This window comes from Vespula pensylvanica, chromosome 3 (assembly GCF_014466175.1).
Source record: "Vespula pensylvanica isolate Volc-1 chromosome 3, ASM1446617v1, whole genome shotgun sequence".
In the NCBI taxonomy this organism is placed as follows: domain Eukaryota; kingdom Metazoa; phylum Arthropoda; class Insecta; order Hymenoptera; family Vespidae; genus Vespula; species Vespula pensylvanica.
Genome location: NC_057687.1, coordinates 5,057,790 through 5,078,267, shown reverse-complemented (window position 1 = coordinate 5,078,267; position 20,478 = coordinate 5,057,790). Strand labels below are relative to the sequence as shown.

Here is a 20,478-nt window from a genome sequence, read left to right as displayed (position 1 = left end):
ATTTGAAAATTTATTTATGACTTTGCACAGAAAAATATAAAGCGATGTGTATTCAACACGATCAATTTTAAATCGTTAGTACCGCGAGATTTATTTCTTGTAGCTATATATTTCATTGTCGTTTTCATAACTCACCTATATCACGAATGTTTCTGTAAATTTCATTTTCAAATATTCGTAACTTGATATAAGATACTAACAAAATTTTCACTGGAAAGTTCTTTATTAAAACTTGTTAATCTCAATTATTTTCGCGAGAGAAAAATATTTAAAAATGCATTAAAATATTAAAATTGCAAGTAATTATAAACATATATGAAACGAGAAGATTCTATCCTTAGGTAAGAAATATATAAAGAAATAAGAAATTATTCACGAGTAAATCTCTGAAGAAATTTACTTGTGGTCACTCGATGCTCTTCTATTAATTAATTACAACCAATCAGTCGTGCCGATTCAGACCTTTTCTTCTCGACTTGGCTGAGTGATCGGAGGGACTTAAAAATTCACTTACTACTTAAGAAGTTCTGCGATAGCTCCAAAACAATTCAGGTCGAAATTGAGGATGAACCACGTAGGTGGTTGGAAATGAAAAGGTCGATATCGATGTTGGTTAAGATCTCCTTCAGTGATGCACTGACTCTAATATATGCTATTTTTTAACTGATGGTTGTTGTGTTGCACAGTGTGCAACTGTCACAATGATGCACTGACTCTCATATATGCTAGTTATTTTTTAACTGATGGTCATTGAATTTATTTCGCGAAACTCTACTATCTTTTATAAATGTAGTCTGTGCAACTGTTAAAGAAAGAAAAATACTGATTCTAATAACATTTACATACTTGTTTAAAACACGAAACGCGAACGAACAAATACTGTTTCTACATCGCGATTTTTAGTTTTAGCGAGAAAAACATTTGATTACATTATTCTTTCGCGTGCGATTGCAATGAAGTTCAGAAAAATTTAACATTATAATATGAAATAATATACTTTGAACACGTTTCAAATTGCTTAAATACTTCTAGAATAATCGAAAATATAATTTATTTAAGTTTACTCGTTGGAGGAGAAATTGCTTTGATGTTTACTCGACGGAATGTAAAAGAAAACTGTTTTGATAACAAAGTCACTGAAAAGTTTATGTTTGTTGATATAAACAGGCTACAACTATGCGTTCAAATTTTATTTAAATATCAATTTAAATTTATTTTATATAAAATAAGTTTTGGAGCAATGGTATGTTTAAATTAATGTGTTATTTATTATGTTTACATATAAATTATTAGAAAGTATGAAGTATTCAAACTAAATTTGGAATTTGCGCGTGTTGAAATTTTTATTTTTAAGTATTTGTATTATTTGGGTCTTACGTTCGTTGTAATATTCCAAAAAATATTTTATTATTTAACTATTAATTAATTACAATTCACGTACCTCGTAAATTGTTTAAATGTTTGTGGAATAATTTAATTTATTATTTATTGCCACACGAATTCACGATTTCTGTTTATCGAAAGATTAATATTAAATTATTGTATCTTTTCAGAATTTTATAATTATTTAAACAAGATATAATGTACACAAAGTACGGTAAAGTACTAATATTGTACTAATGTGTACAGAAATACTAATATTTAAACAATAATACATTCTTTTAAATATTATATAGCTCAAAATGCGCGTTAAATATAAAATTATCTTAATTTAAAATTTCAATACTTAAAAATTTGATCTCACAATCCTTGGCCACATGAGATATCAGCAAAAGCAAACTTTTAACTAACTTTAAAGATTATCGAATCAGTTTTCTTTTGCATTCCAAGAAGTACACATCTGAACTATTTCTTTCCATACGAGAAAGCATAAATAATTTATAACTTTATTTATTTTATGTTAATAACAAACTAATACTTAAAGAATAGTTTATGAAATTGGGAATTAGAGTTGGTGTCGATTAGTTCTTCATCATCATGGAGCAGTATGCTTATTATCCGATAACGAAGGCTAAAAATGAATGTAAGTACATATATTCAATAATTATTCGAATAATTGTTATTATAACAATAATTATTTTGCTTTTATTTTTCTGTTTTAGAACTTCATTGCAGTCGCACGCTTAGCAATGAAGTAATCGAGTGTTTATATCGTTAAAAACCAAATAGTCGCGAAGTAGAAGCAGTGTTTGTACGTTCACGTTTCGCGTTTTAAACAACAAATGAACTTGCATCGACTGCGTGCAATGCAGTCGTTAGAGTCAGTGTTTGTTCGCAAAGTGTTTGCTTTTTTAACAGTCGCAGAGACTGTATTTATAAAAGACAATAGAGTTTCGCGAAGTAAATTCAATGACAGTTCGTTAAAAAATAACTACCGTGTATTAGAGTCAGTGCATCACTGAAGAGGATCTCAACCAACATCGATATCGACCTTCTCATTTCCAACCACCTACGTATCGCCCATTCTCAATTTCGACCTAAATCGTAGACGAGTGTTTTGCAGCCATCGCAGAACTTCTTAAGTAGTAAGTGAATTTTTAAATCCCTCCATCAGTTGAGATCACTCAACCATATCGAGGATAAAAGATCCAAATCGGCACGACTGATTGGTTGTAATTAATTAGTAGAAGAGCATCGAGTGACCACAAGTAAATTTCTTCGGAGATTTACTCGTGAATGATTTCTTATTTCTTTATATATTTCTTACCTAAGGATAAAATCTTCTTGTTTCATAATTATTTGCAACTTGAATATTGTAATGCATTTTTAAATATTTTTCTCTCGCGAAAATAGTAAAGAATTGGTATTAACGAGTTCTAATAAAGAATGAGATTTGTGATAGATATTCTGTGAATTACAAGTGAAATTACATGATTTCTTCTCTAATAATTGAAGCAATCGCTTATAAGAGTTAGAGTCCAAAGATTTTTCAGTATAATTTCAAATAAACATTAATTAAATATTGAATCAATTTTGTCGATAAATGGAGTCTGAAACATTTTACATTAATTATTAATTATTCTAGATTAATTATTTTAGTTCCTCTTGGGTGAAACTCTTGCCTATGGGCCCTTAAGAGAGACCTTGGATGAATCTCCTTTAATAGGGAAAAATCTAGCTCGATTTTGGTACTCTGGTTTTGCTTGAGTGGAACGATATTCGATATGTTCATCTCTCGTTCTGAGTTCTGTTATATTATTTTTACGTACATGCGTGTTCTGGCTTTCTTTTCTTCTGTTTCTCTTTTTCTCGTCTTTTCTTTCTTTTCTTTCCTCCTTCTCTTCTTCTTCTCCAGGCTGGATCAAGGAGTATTAGACTCATCTGCGATCGAGTAGTTGGTTGACAAGGTACATCGACGTAAGTCCATTGTATCTTCGAATGGCTGATTCATCACCAAATTTTACATATTGGAAATATGGGTAGAATGAAAGTACTCGCGCGCGTGTCGGCGGACACAAGTATGGATATTCACCAGCACGATTAAAAGTCCAACGATAGACTTCGTTTTATTGCTTGAAATTTCGAATAGAAGATCGATCGTGTTAGAGAGCGATTTATGTAGCTGCCAATGTTGCGACAGTCCTGTTATCCATAAGCGACGACTGACACTCCTCCAAATAGCATTGGGAATTCGAAATTCCCGTGAGTCTCCAGATGCAGTAACTTCCACGTGGTGAGACCTGGGTCAGTATTGCTATCTATCGAAATCTAATCTGATGCAAGTACTATTACGTGAATGGCTGCGTATTTCGATGTATTTTCAAAATCCCTTTAATCTAACTCTAAACATTAAAATACTAATCCTTTACATTGCTAATAATGATATAAATATATACGTGTATATATATATAAGTGAGTGAAAATTTTAATTTAAAATTTTAATTTTTAAAAAAGGAAGTGAACTAGATCATGATATGAATAAAAATCTTTATTTTGTACAAAGATGTTTAAGTCTGTTAAAGTCGGTGAAATGGACGATTTTTAATTAAATATATATGTATATATACAGTATTACAATATTGTCGTATAAAAATTCTTTTAGATTCTTTAATATTTAACATGCACAATATATCTAAATACAATACATATAAAAGCTATACATTTTCTATATCTGTTTCGTTCATAAGATCATTAAAGCCAAAACTACATTTTGTTATATTAAATTTTTTACTTTTTCTAGTAGTATCTTTTTTACATCTCCTCTGAATTCTTTCATATATTGGTACATAAGATTCTATATCATCAAATTCATCAGGAATATCGTTCATTGTGTTTTTTGTGATTGATACATCACGATCACATTTAATAGAGTTACATTTTGTACTTCCCATATCTTTAACAAGATTCTGATTACTCGTTGAAACAACTACGCTATCTAAATCACTTTTAATTATGCTAGAAATTTCATTAACTCTATGCTCATCTTGAAAAGTATATCTATTACATATACTATCTATTACTCCGGTCATATTTAGATCAGCATCCTCATTTTCGCTTGTAAAATCTTCAGGAGAAAGCTCAAGAAACATTCTGTCTAATGTACTATCTAATTTTACCTTAACTTTTTCTAATTCTAATACTCTCCTCATTTGAGGCGGATATTTAACACCATTCTTTGAATATTTTACAAAATTCTGATCAACATTCTTGTCAATATTATCCTCGTTAGGATCACATCCTTGTTTAGATCTTTTCGGCGTTATACTCATTCTCTCAAATGATTCTTCTAATGATAAAGGTCGAGTTTTTAAAATAAAATCATCGATCTTTCTATTATTTTGATCTTCGACAAGCTTTTTCTTAGTTTTTCTTTGAGGCTTTTTCACGTTACCTTCGTCAATGATATTAATATTTCTATCTTTATTTAGTTTTCGTTTACTAGTGGTTTTTTTTTGTGGTTTCTTTTTATTCTTTTCCATTTCAAAAGATTCGACTAAGTCCGGATAACATTTCAAAACAACGACTTGTGGTTCGATAGTTACAAGCTCCTTATTTGTAATATCATCGTCGTTATTTTCCTTATCTGATATGTCATAACACATTTTTAACTTCTCTCTTATACCAGAAGTATCTGTCCATATGATTTCATAATTGGCGATAGATTTTATATTCCGTACTTTCTTTATCCTTTCAGGTATAAATAAATTATTTATCGAGAAATACATATCAGGAGAAATACTTGGAAGATAACGAAGCTGCCATCTTGTTGCTAAAGGAAAAATTTTTTCAAACGCATATTGTGGCTCCCAAGTTAAATATTTATCAACGAAATCCTAAAATAATTATTCATCATATATTTATGCACGTATTAGGAATTTCGTTTTTATAAAACTTATATTATATAACTTACAATATATTTATCTATTTGTGGCTGTTTCCATTCTAAATCTAATTTTGAGGGTATAGAATGCTTTCGAATGAGAAATTCATCTAAGAGTTCCTGATCTGGAAAATCTTCTTTAAGACGAGCCTTTTTCCTAATTTGTATCTCGTTTAATATAAGTGTTCTTTCCTCTCTGTTAAGTATGATAATGTTTTGTTTAGATTAGAGATGAATTATAATTAAAAGAATACAAAATGAAAGTCTTACTTATATGCATCTTTGCATTTAATAACAGTACCGCATTCTATGCAACCTGATTTTGTATGTTTATGTAATTTTCCTGTGTGGCCACATGATGTACATACATTGGGATTTAATAAATCAGCCTCCATTTTTTCAAAATTTGTATCAGTACTCCAACTTTTTATTCTAAAAAATATTATGTTTTTTGCCAAATGTTAATGTATCAATTGTAATTCAGAAATATAATATTTACCTTTCTAAAACACAAGAATCACTGACAGTTTTAAAAAATTTCAAAGCTGCCTCTTTCCCTACACCATTTACGCCTTCGTTATAATCACATCCGCATAATAAAGCAAGTGCTATCATTTTATTTCTTCCTAAATTTAGAGTATTTTCTATTTTTTCTATATTATACTCATCAACAGCTCCACCAGTACCAGATCTATTTCCTTGAGCACTTATACAAAAATTTCGATATACAACTTTTGCACCATATAAAAAACAATCACTATCTTGACTTATACAACCATCTACAAGCTAAAAAATAGAATATAATGAACAGTCTATTTTATAGAAATAAATTAGTTCCAAATCACTTACGCCATCCTCATTTAAATAAGCACACATAGCTTCAGCTTCTCCTTCACTTTGCACGCATGCTATACCTATATATCTAAGTAGTTCTTTGCATTCGTTAAGAATTCTATTAAAATTAGTTCTTCCTCCTTTCCTAGCAATATTTCTTTCCTGAAATCCAGCTCGAACATTATTCCTTTTTTCAATAGTTTTGTGTTTTAATGTCGGTGCTTTCCCCTCTAATACAAATACCGGTATTATTCCTTGTGTAAGAAGAAATGCAGTACGAAAAAATAGATTCCTATAATAACGCAATTATATACTTAAGGAAATGCATCACATTGTAATAAACGTAATCTTATACATAATTGTTACAATAATATTTAAGTAAAATACATACAAAAATAATATAATAAAAAAATAATATAATATCCCTATTGTTTATAAATATTTAATGTAACATTAACAAGTAAGGTTATACATACCTAAGATACATTTTCGGTTGAACGTTATTATCAGTTACGCTTTGACTATCTACTACCCAACAACTCAAATCAATTGCTATAACTTTTCCTTGAAGTTCGAACAACGGTCTTCTCTCGCATAAAGGTGATAAAATATTCCAAAGATCCTTTACACCCATTTTTGGTAATTCGATTCAAAACTCATAAACATTTACGAAACCTACGCTACTCCGCATAAACAATGACGTGACGCACCTAGCGGTAGTATCTCGAACTAAAATTAAAATTTCCACAATTCGGATTACTATTAATTATAAGTCCTACGTCATATCGTGTTATTGCGTAACTTATATTTACCAAGAAATTTAATTTATACAAGCATGGTTCGTAAAAAATGAAATTGATTAAAATTTTGACGTAAAGATTTCATTAATATCGACGGAGCACGATAAGATCGCGAAATGTACATTGACTTTCTACTTTTGTCACAGAGGTTCTCAAAGTCAGTTTTATTAGTTCACCTTCCCTCTCCATAGAAGAATCTTCACATTTATGTTCGTTCGTGACGTGAACATGTGTTTGCGTATCGTGAATGTGCTCTCGCAATCTTACTGTAATCTTTGAATACGAGACGTGTTTGTACCGTTTAATAAAATATTGTAATGGCAGATTGGTTAATGGTTTGTGTAATGCATCTTTAATAATAAAAACGTAATATGAGTGGAACATCGCGCAAAGTGAAAAATCCGTTGCTCTCAGCAGCTGGTATGGGATCACCTTTTGAATACTATCCGGAAAATGCCCTACTTGTACCAGTTACACCTGCAACACCTGCCGTACTTCGAGACGGTAAGTTTATAATAGTAATGATACAAGTAAGCCTGGGTGGGGCTTGATTTTAAAAATTCAATATTGTTTTGCTGAATGTTTTCTCTGTATACGAGAGTATAGAAACAAAATAATACATCTAGATTTAACCTTGCTAATAACATTTTTTATACAAATCTTAGATACTATACTTCCATTTCTTTTCCTTTCCTTTATCGTCGCATATGCGACATATATACAATATGGAATCCACGTTACACGGTCGATATGGCAGGTACCTAACCTCATTTTCTTATCTTTTACTATATACGGGAAATGAGAGCAGTGATTATAAGTGATATAAGAATTTAAAGAATTTAGTATTTTTTTATGTAAGATTTCTATTGTTTTTATGGAAAATTATATATATCTTTAATCCTTAGCATTTTATCGTATAAACATTTAGAATGGTGCGCTCATACAAAAGAGAAATTATTTGATATGATTATTACAATCCTATCAATTGTATTAATTTAATTATTATATATAATCTAATATTTGTTGAATGTAATCCTATAATGTATTGTCATAATTTATCATTATTTCTTTTCTATTAATTTGTTAATCGAAGAAGTGTATATTTTTATTTTCATTCCAAAGTCTCATTATATTTGTTTGCTAGAATTAATTCTGATTCTGATCCTTATTCTATTAATTATTTTTTAATTTTAGACTTATTGGTAGAAAATTTTATTCTTCAAATAAAAGTATTGTTTAAAAATAAGTTTTATAGAATCTAGTTTTTCATTTTTGAGAGATAATTACATAAAATGATTTAATTATAAAAGTCTAATTAATTAATTGGAGTCGCATTTTTCGCTTGACGAAAAACAATTTTGACTCTAGCGTTTGTCTATAAATAATTAGAAATTAGTATTATATAATGTAGAATTACGCAAGCTTCAATTAACAGTAGGAAATCAGAAGCTAGTTCTTTCTGCTCGCGCGGGTGTTCGTGAACCGTATCGTTGTGTGTAAGGCAAATCGTGACTCTTTCTTTTACGTACACAAAAAACTATAAGTACAATAATTAAAATTATTAATAGAAGAATTAACAATGCACCGACTATAATAGCTGCTATCTCTCCTTCGGATAAATTGTCCCAAGCTGAAAAAAAAAGTTACTAGTAAAAAATAAAAATTAATAGAGTGTGAGAGAGAGAGAGAGAGAGAGAGAGAGAGAGAGAGAGAGAGAGAGAGAGAGAGAAACAGAGCGCCATGAGATCTTTCATTTCATTACTTTGAAAATTTGAAAACAAATTTATTATTCGTGAAAATATCGATAATATTTACTGGTTTAAAAATTGAAGTTTACCTGTAACGTCTATGATATACGTATTATAATTATTTTTTAAGTCCGTTGCTGTTATTTTCGCCTGAGTTGAACAACAAGTAGCTGAATAATAAAAAGTTACTGGATTTCGAGTGCCACTTATGAAATCATTACGTGGATATACTTCGTTCGGAGATGATTTCACACTTTTGAGACCTAAATATTTGTAAGTTTTCAATTAAATATAGATAAATATAAATTAATTTTATTTTAACAAATCTTTGATTGAATTACCTACCGGATTCAGAATCTTGAATTCTGATGTCGACGCTCCAACGAGATTTCGTGCATTTTTCCTTACCCAATTTTCCCGCGCAATTATTGTTGAACATGTATTCGATAGCAGGCTTTGTATCGTCGACGATCTAAGAAAATAAATCTAAGAAAATATACTTGATAGTTCGATCAAATTACTTTTATCCCAATATAATATAATTTTCATTGAGACTTGACAGATTAAATTCGATATCAAAGACCTTACGTTTGGAATGTTGCTTTCAACATAGAGATAGACCGATTTCTCCATTATTTCTGAACCCTGCACGTATAATGTTAGAGTATTGATAACATCTTGACTAGTTCCTCTTGGTACTTCGATATCGACGAACACATGAACAGTTCGACCAGCAAAAATCCACGTGCTAGCATTGAATATTATACATATAACATTTAATATCTACGATTAGAAAACAATATTATTACTACAAAATATTACTTACAAGATCGGTTGAATATTAAAAACTATCAGGGGTAAGCTTCGAACTTTGAAATCACATCTAATCGTCTGATAATGATTATTCGTTACATCAAAAATTATTCTATGAATCGTTCCTGGTCTCACAAAAAGATTGCTATTTTCGTTCAATTTTACAACTATCCTTCTCTTTTCTTCTTTTTCGTCATCAGCGAATCGTGCAAATTCATTTGAATGTTCTTGCTTGTTAACATTTTTCATTACATTTGAAAAGTTGACATTCGTCTGTTGCACGTCGTTATTCTCAAAAACGATCTTACTCGATCGATCATTGAACGATTTCAACCGAATCTTTTCACTTTCCTAAAAGAAATGATTTTTGGTATAAAGAGTATTTACGAGACCGAATATTATAAATAAATTAATATAATAATCATATCATTGTCGTACTTCAGTTTGAATCGATGATAACGGAGCATGCAAATTTTCCACGTGCCTTTCGACCTCGTTTCGTTTACTTCTAGTCTCTGAAAATTCTGACGATACATCGTCCAAGATGATTAGTCGACTAGCCTAAAATAACAAGTCATTAATTTTATTTTTAATTTTTTGACGTTTAATTCTTTTTTTTTTCTTTCTTCATACCTCCGAAGTTTCATCGAAGACTTCGACGTCGTCGAATTTGTTTTGAGTGTCTTCGTAACTCGCATTCGAGCCGATACGATACTTTGAATCTGTTGATGAAATTTACATGAAGTTGATAAAAGAAAAAGAAGTTTGAATCTCGTTTTCTCTTGACTAAAAAAAAAAAAAAACTTAGAGAAGAAAAAAAGGCTAATAAATGAGTAAGAGAAAAAAGAGAGAGAAACATCGTGCGTCAGGTCCACGCTAGCAGCGGCCAAAGGGCAGCTCGCCGCATCGTCGTATTCGATTTCGCGTTGTTGCACAATATTCACCGTATCTCGCGAACTAGAAGCCAAAGCCTTGCCAGTTGTCAGTTGATTCTCGTTGTGTTACAAGGAAATTTAGTGCGATCTAGCACGCTAAATCTTTTATGTAAGTACATGTACATACATTCGTTGTGCTTACACATCCGGTTCGAGCTATCGACTTCCGCGACATTTCGCTCGTAAATCGATTTATTGTGTCTCTTTATGTGTTTCCGTGTAACGAGATAAACTTATCAACGTTTAGTCAATATTGTCTTTTTCGTCGAGATCTTTCGTTTCTTTTTTTTTTTTTTTATTTTCTTTCTTTCTTAATGACCCGCGATTAATCACAGTTTTCAATGCAATTATGTAAATATGTTGAAACAAAAGTAATTAAACACGGGACGAGTCTGAAACTTCCTAGATTATTTTAAAAATCAATTACTCTTTTTCGAGATTTTTTAGGCTAATTTTTTTTTCGGATCGCGATACAATATCGATCATTTTTTCTTTCTCATCATATTTATAAATTATATACGAAGGTAATGAGAATGGTATCAAAGCTAATAAGATTATCCGACTAACGAAACGTGGACGAATCACCGATCTCGTAACTATATCGATTACACTCACATATGTACGCTCTTTCTCCCTCTTTCTTTGTTTCTTTCGAGTATTAAAGGAATACAATTTATTACAAATTCGTACCGGTATCATTATGATGTCTCGTAAAGTTTCCATCTTCATCAAACTTGGAATCCTTTTTATCGATCTTTTTTTTAATTTTTTTCACGTAAAAAGAATATTTCAAAGCTCCCTCCCCAGTGAGTTTCAAGAGCCAACCACCCGGTGGAGCGTTAAGCGCCACGATTTCCACCTCGTTCGTATCGTTTCTTCGTGCCAACGACAACGTTATTGGCACAGTATTATACCACTTGCTGCCTGTTATTAACAGTAAAACGAATGAACGATCAAGTTGAAGATTATGATAGTGAATTCGTTCGAACTCCTTTCGAATTAAATTTTTATCGTCAGGATTTCGTTAATTCGTCCTCGAATTTTTTACGTAAGTAAAAAAAAAATCATGTTAGTCATACTTGATAGCACGAACAAGATTAAATAAAATTTCTTACGATTTGTTTATCGACGGGAATAATAGATAATGTAATGATAGTGTTGTTGTGTTGTTGTTGTTGTTCACGACGATGGTGTTGATGGTGACGTAGTCGTAGGGTGAATTGTGTGAAAGGAGATAAAGACACGTCGCTAGTCGATATCGTCTCTCAACTTTAGCGCAAGATTGCAGCACGAGGTTGACCACGAAAGTAGAAACCGTCGCGTGGTTTCGGCCAAGGCAATCATCGTATTCCATCGGCTTGCATTTCGATGCAATTTTTTTTTTCCAACAGCTAACGAGACTATGATGCCAAAGCCATGAATGATGCCAAAAAAACGTGTTTTCCTTCAATTTTTCACTAATTATAACGACCAAAACTTTTAAAATGCTTTTTTTCTTCTATATTTAATTTACTATATTATTACTTGGTATAGTTAACTAAGAAGTCTTCAACAAATAATATAAATCTCAACATGCATGAAAACGTCCGGTTATTATTCATAGCTAGTGGCTATTTTCAGTTTTCTTGTAGGATTTTCTTATCTATATCCGTCCGATATCGTATGATGGTGTTTCGGTGAACAATACGAATTGGCACGGAAACCGAGTATAGTTTATTAAAATCACGAGTTTTCGTATTTTGAGAACGTCATCGGTTATTTTTGTGTTACGATGGAAACGGTTAAGTTAAGCTAGAACGTAACACGTGTTTTATAGATAAAACACGTCTACCAGCTCCTGTATGTTCTTAAAACATATAAGTATATTTTTTCAAAACTTAAGATCATAATCAAAATAATGATTAATCTTACCAATTGGCATGTCAATACCAATGCAAGACAAATTTCCGTTCGCTACGATACGAATTCCGGCTATCGATTTATTTACATCGAATTTGATTTCCTCGTATCCACTGATGTTTATTTTTTGAATTAGTTCTTTCTGGAAATAAAATAAATATTGGAGAAACAATAATTTATTCATTGATTAATACGATCCATACTTCGTGCGTAAAATTCGCATCGTCGTTGTAGTTATCGATTATTACTTCGTTAAAAAGCCACTCTCGATAATTAGAAGTTCCGTTGTTCTCCACGTCGTCGCAGTAGAGGTCAAGGTGAATCTGAAAAAGTACTCGAGGAGTTTACGAATGTTATTAAATCCTGTTCAGCCGACTGGAATCACTTACCTTGCAATTCTTATCGAAAATCTTTATCTTTCTTTCAGCTTTGCTTATTTTGTTTACTTTTAGGAAATTTTCTACAATATTAAAAAAAAAAATATTGAAGAAATTAACGATAACAATAAAAGCTCTTCGATTACTATTAAATCTATTCTTTTTTTTTTTTTTTTTCTTTTGCGATAACATACTTCAACGTATTAATTACGATGTTTTTATTCTAATGATACGTACAACGAAGCAATTTTTTTACATTTGCATAATATCTTATCGCGCTTTCATTTTACGTAACTTACACATACTACATATTGACGATGAAAGAAATGCATAATAATGAATATGTTTTCGACAGAACTAAAGCGCGTCATTCACGTTGTTGAATTCATTTCATAAGAATGAAAGAGTTGTTGTTTTGAAACATCATAATATCGACTATCATTGCTACGATAGTTCCGTCAATATGCATATTCATTGCTTTTAGAAATGATCTTTTATGTTCGTATATCGTTTGAATCGTTGAAAATCTTACCCGTTGTTTGTTCTACAAATTTCGTGAATGTATCGGTGAAATTAATGCGCAGAAAAGGATCTTTTTCTTTCTTAACGTGAAACAGCTCCTTTGTCAAGCAATACCTTCGAAACGTATATATTATAAATGCATTTTTTAACAAATTATATTCTTTACATATTTTCAATGTTTGTTATTTTGTATAAATGTTATTTGAAATACCTGAAATTATGATTTTCTTCGAAAGATGATGATCTTGTTTGAATTACACAACCTACGTCCTTAAAAATACCAATAGTAATTCTGTTATCCCAAAAAGTTTCAATTTCAATATCCAATGGTTTTCGTTGATAAATTTCTTGAGGAACAATTTCTCTTTCGATTTCACCATTTTTTACCGGCACTTCCTTATCAATGACAATTATTTCTCTCACGTTTCCATTGGCACTATAATCGTGGAATAAAAAAAATGTTAATAAAATTGTATTAACGATCGGCGATTCCATTACAATGACTTCTCACTAACGAGTTGAACGAAAGACTCTTCGTAAAAATTGGACGACTTGCTTATAAAGTTTCACTTTTGTCCGTTTACAAAAGGGTAATACTTTAGCGATAAGGTACATATACGTAAAAGTAAATCTGGGCGTAGACGAGAGTATCATTGCACAATTATCCGTAGTTCTTCCTTCTTATGTCCTCCGAATCGATGACGTCAAATTCGTATGTTCGTATAGGTGCACGCAGGCAGGATTTATCTACGTCGACGAAACAATTCTTTCGTTTACGAGAGGATGATGTAGAAAAGGAAAGTGAAAAAGAAAAAAAAACTAGCCTATCTTTTGACAGAGCATTATCTTTTTCATTGGAGACTTACGTCCATTGTATCCTGTTCAATATTGACAATACGTGAATAACATATCCAAGAATCCAATCGTAGATGTATATTCAGGCTAGTACTAGTAAAAAAATATATCAATTCGCGATAAAAAGATGTCAAGAAAATTCTAACGAACATTACAGAATTCTTTTGACAAGTTATGAGTTATATATATGCGAATCGAAAGTAGATAAAACATATGAGAAATGAGTTTCACCGAGCAAAGTGATGATCACTTGTATTTGGAACGCTTTTACTCTGAGGAAAGTTGATTAATGCTATAGTAAAATCTGACGTTCATTTTCTTTTTTGTTTCCTTTTTCTTTTTTTAGATACTGAGCTAGACAACTTCGTGGGACAGGAGTCTAGTCAGTCTCAGGACTCGTCGGTGAGTCGGACGGTTGCGAAGGACGAATCGGAACTAAAGAATTCTCTTAGTTCAGAGGAGTCAAAGGTATCGACGAATCAGCCGGCGAAACAAGGATATTTCACATCAATTCTCTCATCTCTACCAAATTTGTCCTTGTCTTCGACCAAATCTGATTCCTCGGGAAGTCGAGGGAGTCAAGGAACCGAAGTTGCTACTGGCAAACAAGATACAAATTCTTACGGTGTATCTCAAGGTCGCCATGGTTCATTACCGGAAACGTCGTCGTTCTTAGCGGCTAATCCTCACGATCCTTACGGTGCAAACCAATCAGGATCTGGTGAGGTTAATTTAGGAGTGACAACTTTTGTACCTCCTCCACAACCATCTCTCCCACCGACTGTACCGATCTCAACAGGCGGTAAGTTTTAAATTCGACATTTTTACTTACATTTATTATTAATTTAAAAACATCTTTATAGACAAATCATTCGTACATTTATTTTAGGTCCAGTTTCTTATCGACTTGGCAATCAACGACGTTTAAAATACGCTCCACCTCCTGACTTAACATCGAACACTACGAAACAATATCCGAATCCATCTATACCAGCTTTGATCTCATCTTCAAACGTACCAGTACCATCAAGTATATTAAATCCAAATGCAGCGACGATTGAACAGCACGTTTCGAACAGTAGTCCTGCATCGTCGCGAGCTTCTCTAATCTCTCCTACGGAACAGCCCGTAACACCGGAACAACTTTCACGAAGTACATCCCTTCATGGATCGTTTAGGTCCAGTCCTTCGGCGATAGGAGCTTTCTCCAATTCTAACGTGACTTCTCAAAATCAAAGTTCTTTCGGTGAAAGTTCGTTTACAACCGACTCACCCAGATATTCGGTTTCTTCGACGAGATTGATACCTCCACGAAATATAGATCCCGCCACACCTCAAAATACTCCGGCTAATACTTCCTCTTCTTTCGGTTTTTATATCAATCAGCCAGATTCATTTATGCAATCCGAATCAACATCTTATAGCGAAAAAGAACAAAAAGCCACGGATAATCGGTACGCGCATAATCAAGATATTCTTAAGTCAGGATCGACCAATCCAACTTTGAATGTTTCAAAAACACAGTCGCTCGTATCTCCAGTAGTTAACACGTTCAAACCTATCTCAGCAGCTAAAGTGACTGAAAAATTACAACATTTCTTGGCTGAGCAAAACGAAGAATCACCATTCGGTGTTTCGTCGGAATTTTCTTGCGAAGTAAATAATATAACTTCACAAATTGGAAACGAGGTAAAGACTTCTCCCGATTTGCAAAGTATACTTCAACCTTCTAGCGAATCGAACGAGGAAGCGAATAAAATAAAATCGAACGACGAATTATCGAAGAACGATGCCGATTTATGCAAGAGCGATTCTTTATCCGATATACCTTTGAATCAAAACTCTTTCGATAACTTGAGTTCACCTGAAAATACTCAAGATTTTAGAAAAATACAAAATATTACGTTGGACACACAAACTAGTAAATTAGATCTAACTCCTCAACAACAACTTAATCAGACGCAATCATCGTCTACTTTACCTTTGGATAATGTTCTCTTAGAGAAGACATCAGAATCAACGATAAATTTAAATCCTGAATCGACTCAAGAAGAATCCGGAACAAATTCGAAACCCGTTGCTCCGTCTTTGAGTGCGTTTTTCGAACCAGTAGAAAATAAAACGAATACTTCGTTTCATTCTCAACAAAGTGATATCAGTACAAACTTTAATCAAGTTTCGACTATCGATCAATATAAAATACAAGAATACCCTACCTTTAATCAACAATCAACAAATACTGCATTAGTAGCTCCCCAAACAATTTGGAATCCTAATCAAAATCTCCAAATACAGAGTACCGATTCGGTACACAACGATCAAGTTCCACAACCTCCTCAATTTTATAATCCTGCACGGTTAATGGGCGAAGCTTACAAATATCAATATCCTGCAAGTATATATGTACCAACGACCGATTCCGTATTCAATAGTCAAACGCACGCATTTGTTGCTCAATCTTCGAAACCGGAAGAATCTCAAAACATCGTTCCCAATAACGATTTTATATATGCACAACGTTCGTATTCTATGGCGACAACTATACCGGAATCTACAGGTTCTGCTACTCTTAGTCCAATTCAATTATCAGCAAGTCCATTAAGTGGTCGTACGACACCAGACAGTATACCTCAGAATCTTCAAAACTTGGTAAATTATTAATTTTTGTTATGAAAATTAAAAAAGGATAATTTTTGATTTTATCCGTGATAATAATTCATCGTATTGACTTTGTAGGCTTTTGGTATTCCAACCGGACGAATGCAGTACAGAGCGATATATCATCACTGGTTCTTTCGTAAGGAGGTGGAAAATAAAGTACTATGGCTTCCGTTTTCTATGCAGGATAGCTTGCGGCTGGAAGATGTACATAATTCTAGTGAAATCACTACCGAGACTACAGTAGCTACCGATGGTGGTCGTTATGACGTAGATATTCTCAGACGTCAAAGATCTCCTGTTTACTGGACGGGACCTTCGACCGAAGTGAGAAGATGTTCTTGGTTCTACAAAGGAGCTTCAGAATCGAGATATATTCCTTACGAGGAGAGTATAGCCGCGAAGCTTGAAGAAGAATATAAACATGCTTGTATCACGCTTTCTTGGAATCGGCGAATCGATTTAAATAATGGGGAATATATTATTTTCCATAGTGCAAACGTACAAGTGCATTACTTGCAAACAAATTCTCCAGAAACTAGTGCCTCTTGGTCTAATACCACTGTATGTATTTCTTAATTTTTTTTCTTTTTTTTTTTTCTACACTACAATTTCGTACAAAAAACATTTAGTACGTTATACATTACACATTACTATATGTGCGTGTACGTGTCGCTAGTTAGCTTACACTCAAACATTCGTTTAAAAAAACATTTCTTTATAAGCTTCTGCAATATCATTATGTTCTTGTTTCTTTCCTCGTATTATTTGTTATGCACACAAAATCTTATTTTTATTATTCTTGTATTAGAGAATAACGCACGCATGGTTTTGTTTGAAGTATTTAATCGTAATTTCTGCAGGATTCAGAGGACGGATATTTGCAGGGTGGAGGTGCTAGACCGCGAGTAATTAAAAGAGGTGTCGACGAGTTTAATATAGACGAAGGTGAACCAGAGAAAGTCGATCATCTTCTTTTCTTGGTTCATGGTATAGGAAGTGTTTGTGACTTGAAATTTAGAACCGTCGAAGAAGTTGGTTGGTATTAAACAACTAGTAAATTTGTTAAAATCGAATAATATAAATTCTACATCGACTTAATCTTTCATTCCAGTTGACGAGTTCCGAAGTATATCATTGCAATTAGTACAGTCACATTACCGCACTGCCAGCGAAAAAGGAGTTGTCAATAGAGTAGAAGTTTTACCAATTTCATGGCATACGACGTTACATTCTGATACGGGGATCGACAAAAAATTAAAGGCTATTACTTTGAACAGTATACCGAAGTTACGACATTTTACAAATGACACTTTGCTCGATATACTTTTCTACACTAGTCCGATATATTGTCAAACGATCATGCAAACGGTTGGAAACGAGTTGAATAGACTATATATATTATTCAAAGAAAGAAACCCAGACTTCAAAGGGAAAGTTTATTTGGGTGGTCATTCTTTGGGTAGCTTGATAATGTTTGATCTATTATGTCATCAGAAACCTCTGGCGACAGAGGAGGTTGAAGAAGAAAAAGATGTCGAAGTTAACAATGAGAAGGGAATGGTAAATTTGCCGATGATATCGAATTAATGATTCGTTAAAAGTGTTTTAACGTCATTTATTTTTTCTTTGTTTCTTTTTTTCTTTTTTTATAGGAAAATGAAAATATTGGTACTATACAACCATTGCCAGCACCGATTTTAAAAAGGCGTCTCAGTAAAAAGATCAGTTATGTAATGGGCGCTGCTGGAACTGGACAACCTTATATAAATTATCCTCAATTAAATTTTCATCCGAGTGCCTTTTTTGCTTTTGGTAGTCCAATCGGTATGTTCGTAACTGTTCGAGGCATCGATACGCTTGGAGAAAAGTTCGTCTTACCCACTTGTCCAGCTTTCTTCAATATATTCCATCCATTTGACCCGGTTGCTTATAGAGTGGAGTCTCTCATTAATCCAGAAGCTCATAAATATCGGCCAATGTTAATACCACATCACAAAGGCAGGAAGAGAATGCATTTGGGTAGGTGACAATTAAATTTCTCCAAGTAAAAACTATAGTAGTGCATGATGTATACTGTGAATCAAATCGAACTAACAGCAGGTTGTTGATTTTAGAATTGAAAGAGACAATGGCACGAGTAGGAGCTGATCTGAAACAAAAATTCATCGATTCCGTTAGGAATACATGGAATTCCGTTTTTCAACTTGCACACTTTCATAAATCAGATAATAATACTCTCGAACGAGAGATCGATAAAGTCGTCGAGGAACAACTACAACAGGCACCGAGTGTGCAAGAACAGAATAACGATGATGGTGGCGCTGATATTAAAATGGGAAATTTAAACGGTGGTCGACGTATAGATTATGTTCTTCAAGAAGCACCGTTCGAATATATCAACGAATATATTTTTGCTTTAACGAGTCATGTTTGTTACTGGTTAGTGCAAAGATACGTCGACTTATTTTTTTGAATATCATTTCAAGAATATTTTTGATGATCATTGTCCTTATCATTTTAGGGAATCTGAAGATACCATGTTAATGATATTAAAAGAAATTTATGGATCAATGGGTATACAAACTGATGCTCAACTTCCTCAACAAACTTTATCTATTGAAAGATCACCGCCATCTTTGTCCTCGTCAGCATCCGGTTCTATTAAAAACGATTCAACGGTACCTATAATAGGCATAGATCCTACAGCACCTATTTCCAACAAATCCATTGGACCACCACCTACAACTGGTTTCATGAGGAAATCGTGATTAAGAATCGAGTTATCATACTCCGATATAGTTTATTGAGAACCCAAACAGTAAAGTGTTTAAATGATGTTAGATAAACAAATTTGGGAATTGCGATATGTGGAATCGTTGTTGACGTATTTGTCACTGATAAAGAGTCTAGTATTGAAACATCGAAAGTGGTCATCAATGAAACGTCGTGCCGATAATCTAAGCGTGTTCTGAACATCGTCGCACTAATGTTATATTTTTAGAATCAAATTAGATAACATAATTTTATTATGCCTACGGGTTGTACATAAGATATCTCAACTATTAAAATTAAGCTTTCGCATCGAGAAATTTTTAACGCATAGACGTCGAATTTGTGATTACAGAGAGAAAGAATACACGTGTATATACATTCGTATGACTGTCTGTATGTGTGTTTGAGAGAATATCTAAGAAAAGGTTTACTACAAAAAAATCATAATGGGGTAAAAGATAAAACGTTGTTCTATATATAAATAAGATTCATAAATGTACATGTAGTTAATAACTAAGATAAACTTTTACAAAATTTCGAACTTGCGCTCTGCGGCTGGTTCAATTTTTATTGGACTTACCTCGTGTTCGCAATTAAGTCTTTTAATAAATTACTGTATTCTTTTATATAATTATCTTTCGTTATATGCTCTCCTTATATCAAAGTCGATAAGTAGACCAAGAATGTACATCTTTTATCGCATAATCCTACTCTCGATCGAATCGTCGAAGTGCTGTCAGGTTATTGTAGCGACTCGTTTTAGTTACACCATATAAAAAAAAAAAGAAACGAAGGTTTCGACACATGCACAGCTATCACGAAACGCTAATTAATTGCAGTACAAGCCTACAGGGCAGGAGGACTGTTTTGCATTTTGCGTGCAGATCCTCGTAAAACTACATGCCTGTCGGCTGAGGCGAATTTCCAGATGATTTATCGTCT

The 20,478-nt window shown here is 32.7% G+C and overlaps 3 protein-coding genes across 5 annotated transcripts; 1 reads left to right on the top strand and 2 right to left on the bottom strand.

Annotated features, from left to right (window-relative positions):
- Positions 1-3,928: 3,928 nt before the first annotated feature.
- LOC122627446 (flap endonuclease GEN) lies at positions 3,929-6,878 on the bottom strand. Its single transcript, XM_043808531.1, has 6 exons — positions 6,631-6,878; positions 6,170-6,446; positions 5,820-6,106; positions 5,591-5,752; positions 5,351-5,516; positions 3,929-5,273 (listed from the first exon to the last, which is right to left on the bottom strand). The coding sequence occupies exons 1-6, from the start codon at positions 6,786-6,788 to the stop codon at positions 4,095-4,097; spliced, it is 2,229 nt and encodes a 742-aa protein (XP_043664466.1). The 5' UTR covers positions 6,789-6,878; the 3' UTR covers positions 3,929-4,094.
- Positions 6,879-7,158: 280 nt separating this feature from the next.
- On the top strand, positions 7,159-20,162 carry LOC122627445 (SEC23-interacting protein-like). 3 transcript variants are annotated; one of them, XM_043808529.1, is made up of 9 exons: positions 7,159-7,458; positions 14,450-14,905; positions 14,993-16,752; positions 16,840-17,325; positions 17,649-17,799; positions 17,876-18,324; positions 18,417-18,783; positions 18,879-19,203; positions 19,286-20,162. In XM_043808529.1, the coding sequence occupies exons 1-9, from the start codon at positions 7,326-7,328 to the stop codon at positions 19,530-19,532; spliced, it is 4,374 nt and encodes a 1,457-aa protein (XP_043664464.1). In that variant the 5' UTR covers positions 7,159-7,325; the 3' UTR covers positions 19,533-20,162. The 3 variants fall into 3 exon arrangements, with proteins under 3 accessions (XP_043664464.1, XP_043664463.1, XP_043664465.1); XM_043808528.1 differs by having other exon boundaries at positions 17,625-17,799; XM_043808530.1 differs by lacking the exon at positions 7,159-7,458 and adding an exon at positions 11,340-11,498 and having other exon boundaries at positions 17,625-17,799.
- Positions 8,053-14,114, bottom strand: LOC122627447. The gene is made up of 13 exons (XM_043808532.1): positions 13,460-14,114; positions 13,259-13,362; positions 12,739-12,809; positions 12,553-12,672; positions 12,362-12,491; positions 11,141-11,374; positions 10,149-10,237; positions 9,954-10,076; positions 9,529-9,866; positions 9,291-9,450; positions 9,048-9,174; positions 8,792-8,965; positions 8,053-8,584 (listed from the first exon to the last, which is right to left on the bottom strand). The coding sequence occupies exons 1-13, from the start codon at positions 13,741-13,743 to the stop codon at positions 8,397-8,399; spliced, it is 2,142 nt and encodes a 713-aa protein (XP_043664467.1). The 5' UTR covers positions 13,744-14,114; the 3' UTR covers positions 8,053-8,396.
- Positions 20,163-20,478: the final 316 nt, after the last annotated feature.

Coding starts and splice junctions, on each gene's coding strand:
- LOC122627447 (XM_043808532.1), bottom strand. CDS start 13,743: ATGGAATCGCCGATCGTTAATACAATTTTATTAACATTTTTTTTATTC. Junction 12,492..12,552: donor ATGCGAATTTTACGCACGAA/GTATGGATCGTA, acceptor TTTTATTTCCAG/AAAGAACTAATTCAAAAAAT. Junction 10,238..11,140: donor GAGACATCATAATGATACCG/GTACGAATTTGT, acceptor TTTCATCAACAG/ATTCAAAGTATCGTATCGGC.
- LOC122627445 (XM_043808528.1), top strand. CDS start 7,326: ATGAGTGGAACATCGCGCAAAGTGAAAAATCCGTTGCTCTCAGCAGCT. Junction 14,906..14,992: donor TGTACCGATCTCAACAGGCG/GTAAGTTTTAAA, acceptor CATTTATTTTAG/GTCCAGTTTCTTATCGACTT. Junction 18,325..18,416: donor TTAACAATGAGAAGGGAATG/GTAAATTTGCCG, acceptor CTTTTTTTATAG/GAAAATGAAAATATTGGTAC.
- LOC122627446 (XM_043808531.1), bottom strand. CDS start 6,788: ATGGGTGTAAAGGATCTTTGGAATATTTTATCACCTTTATGCGAGAGA. Junction 6,447..6,630: donor CAACCGAAAATGTATCTTAG/GTATGTATAACC, acceptor GCGTTATTATAG/GAATCTATTTTTTCGTACTG. Junction 5,517..5,590: donor AAATGCAAAGATGCATATAA/GTAAGACTTTCA, acceptor CATACTTAACAG/AGAGGAAAGAACACTTATAT.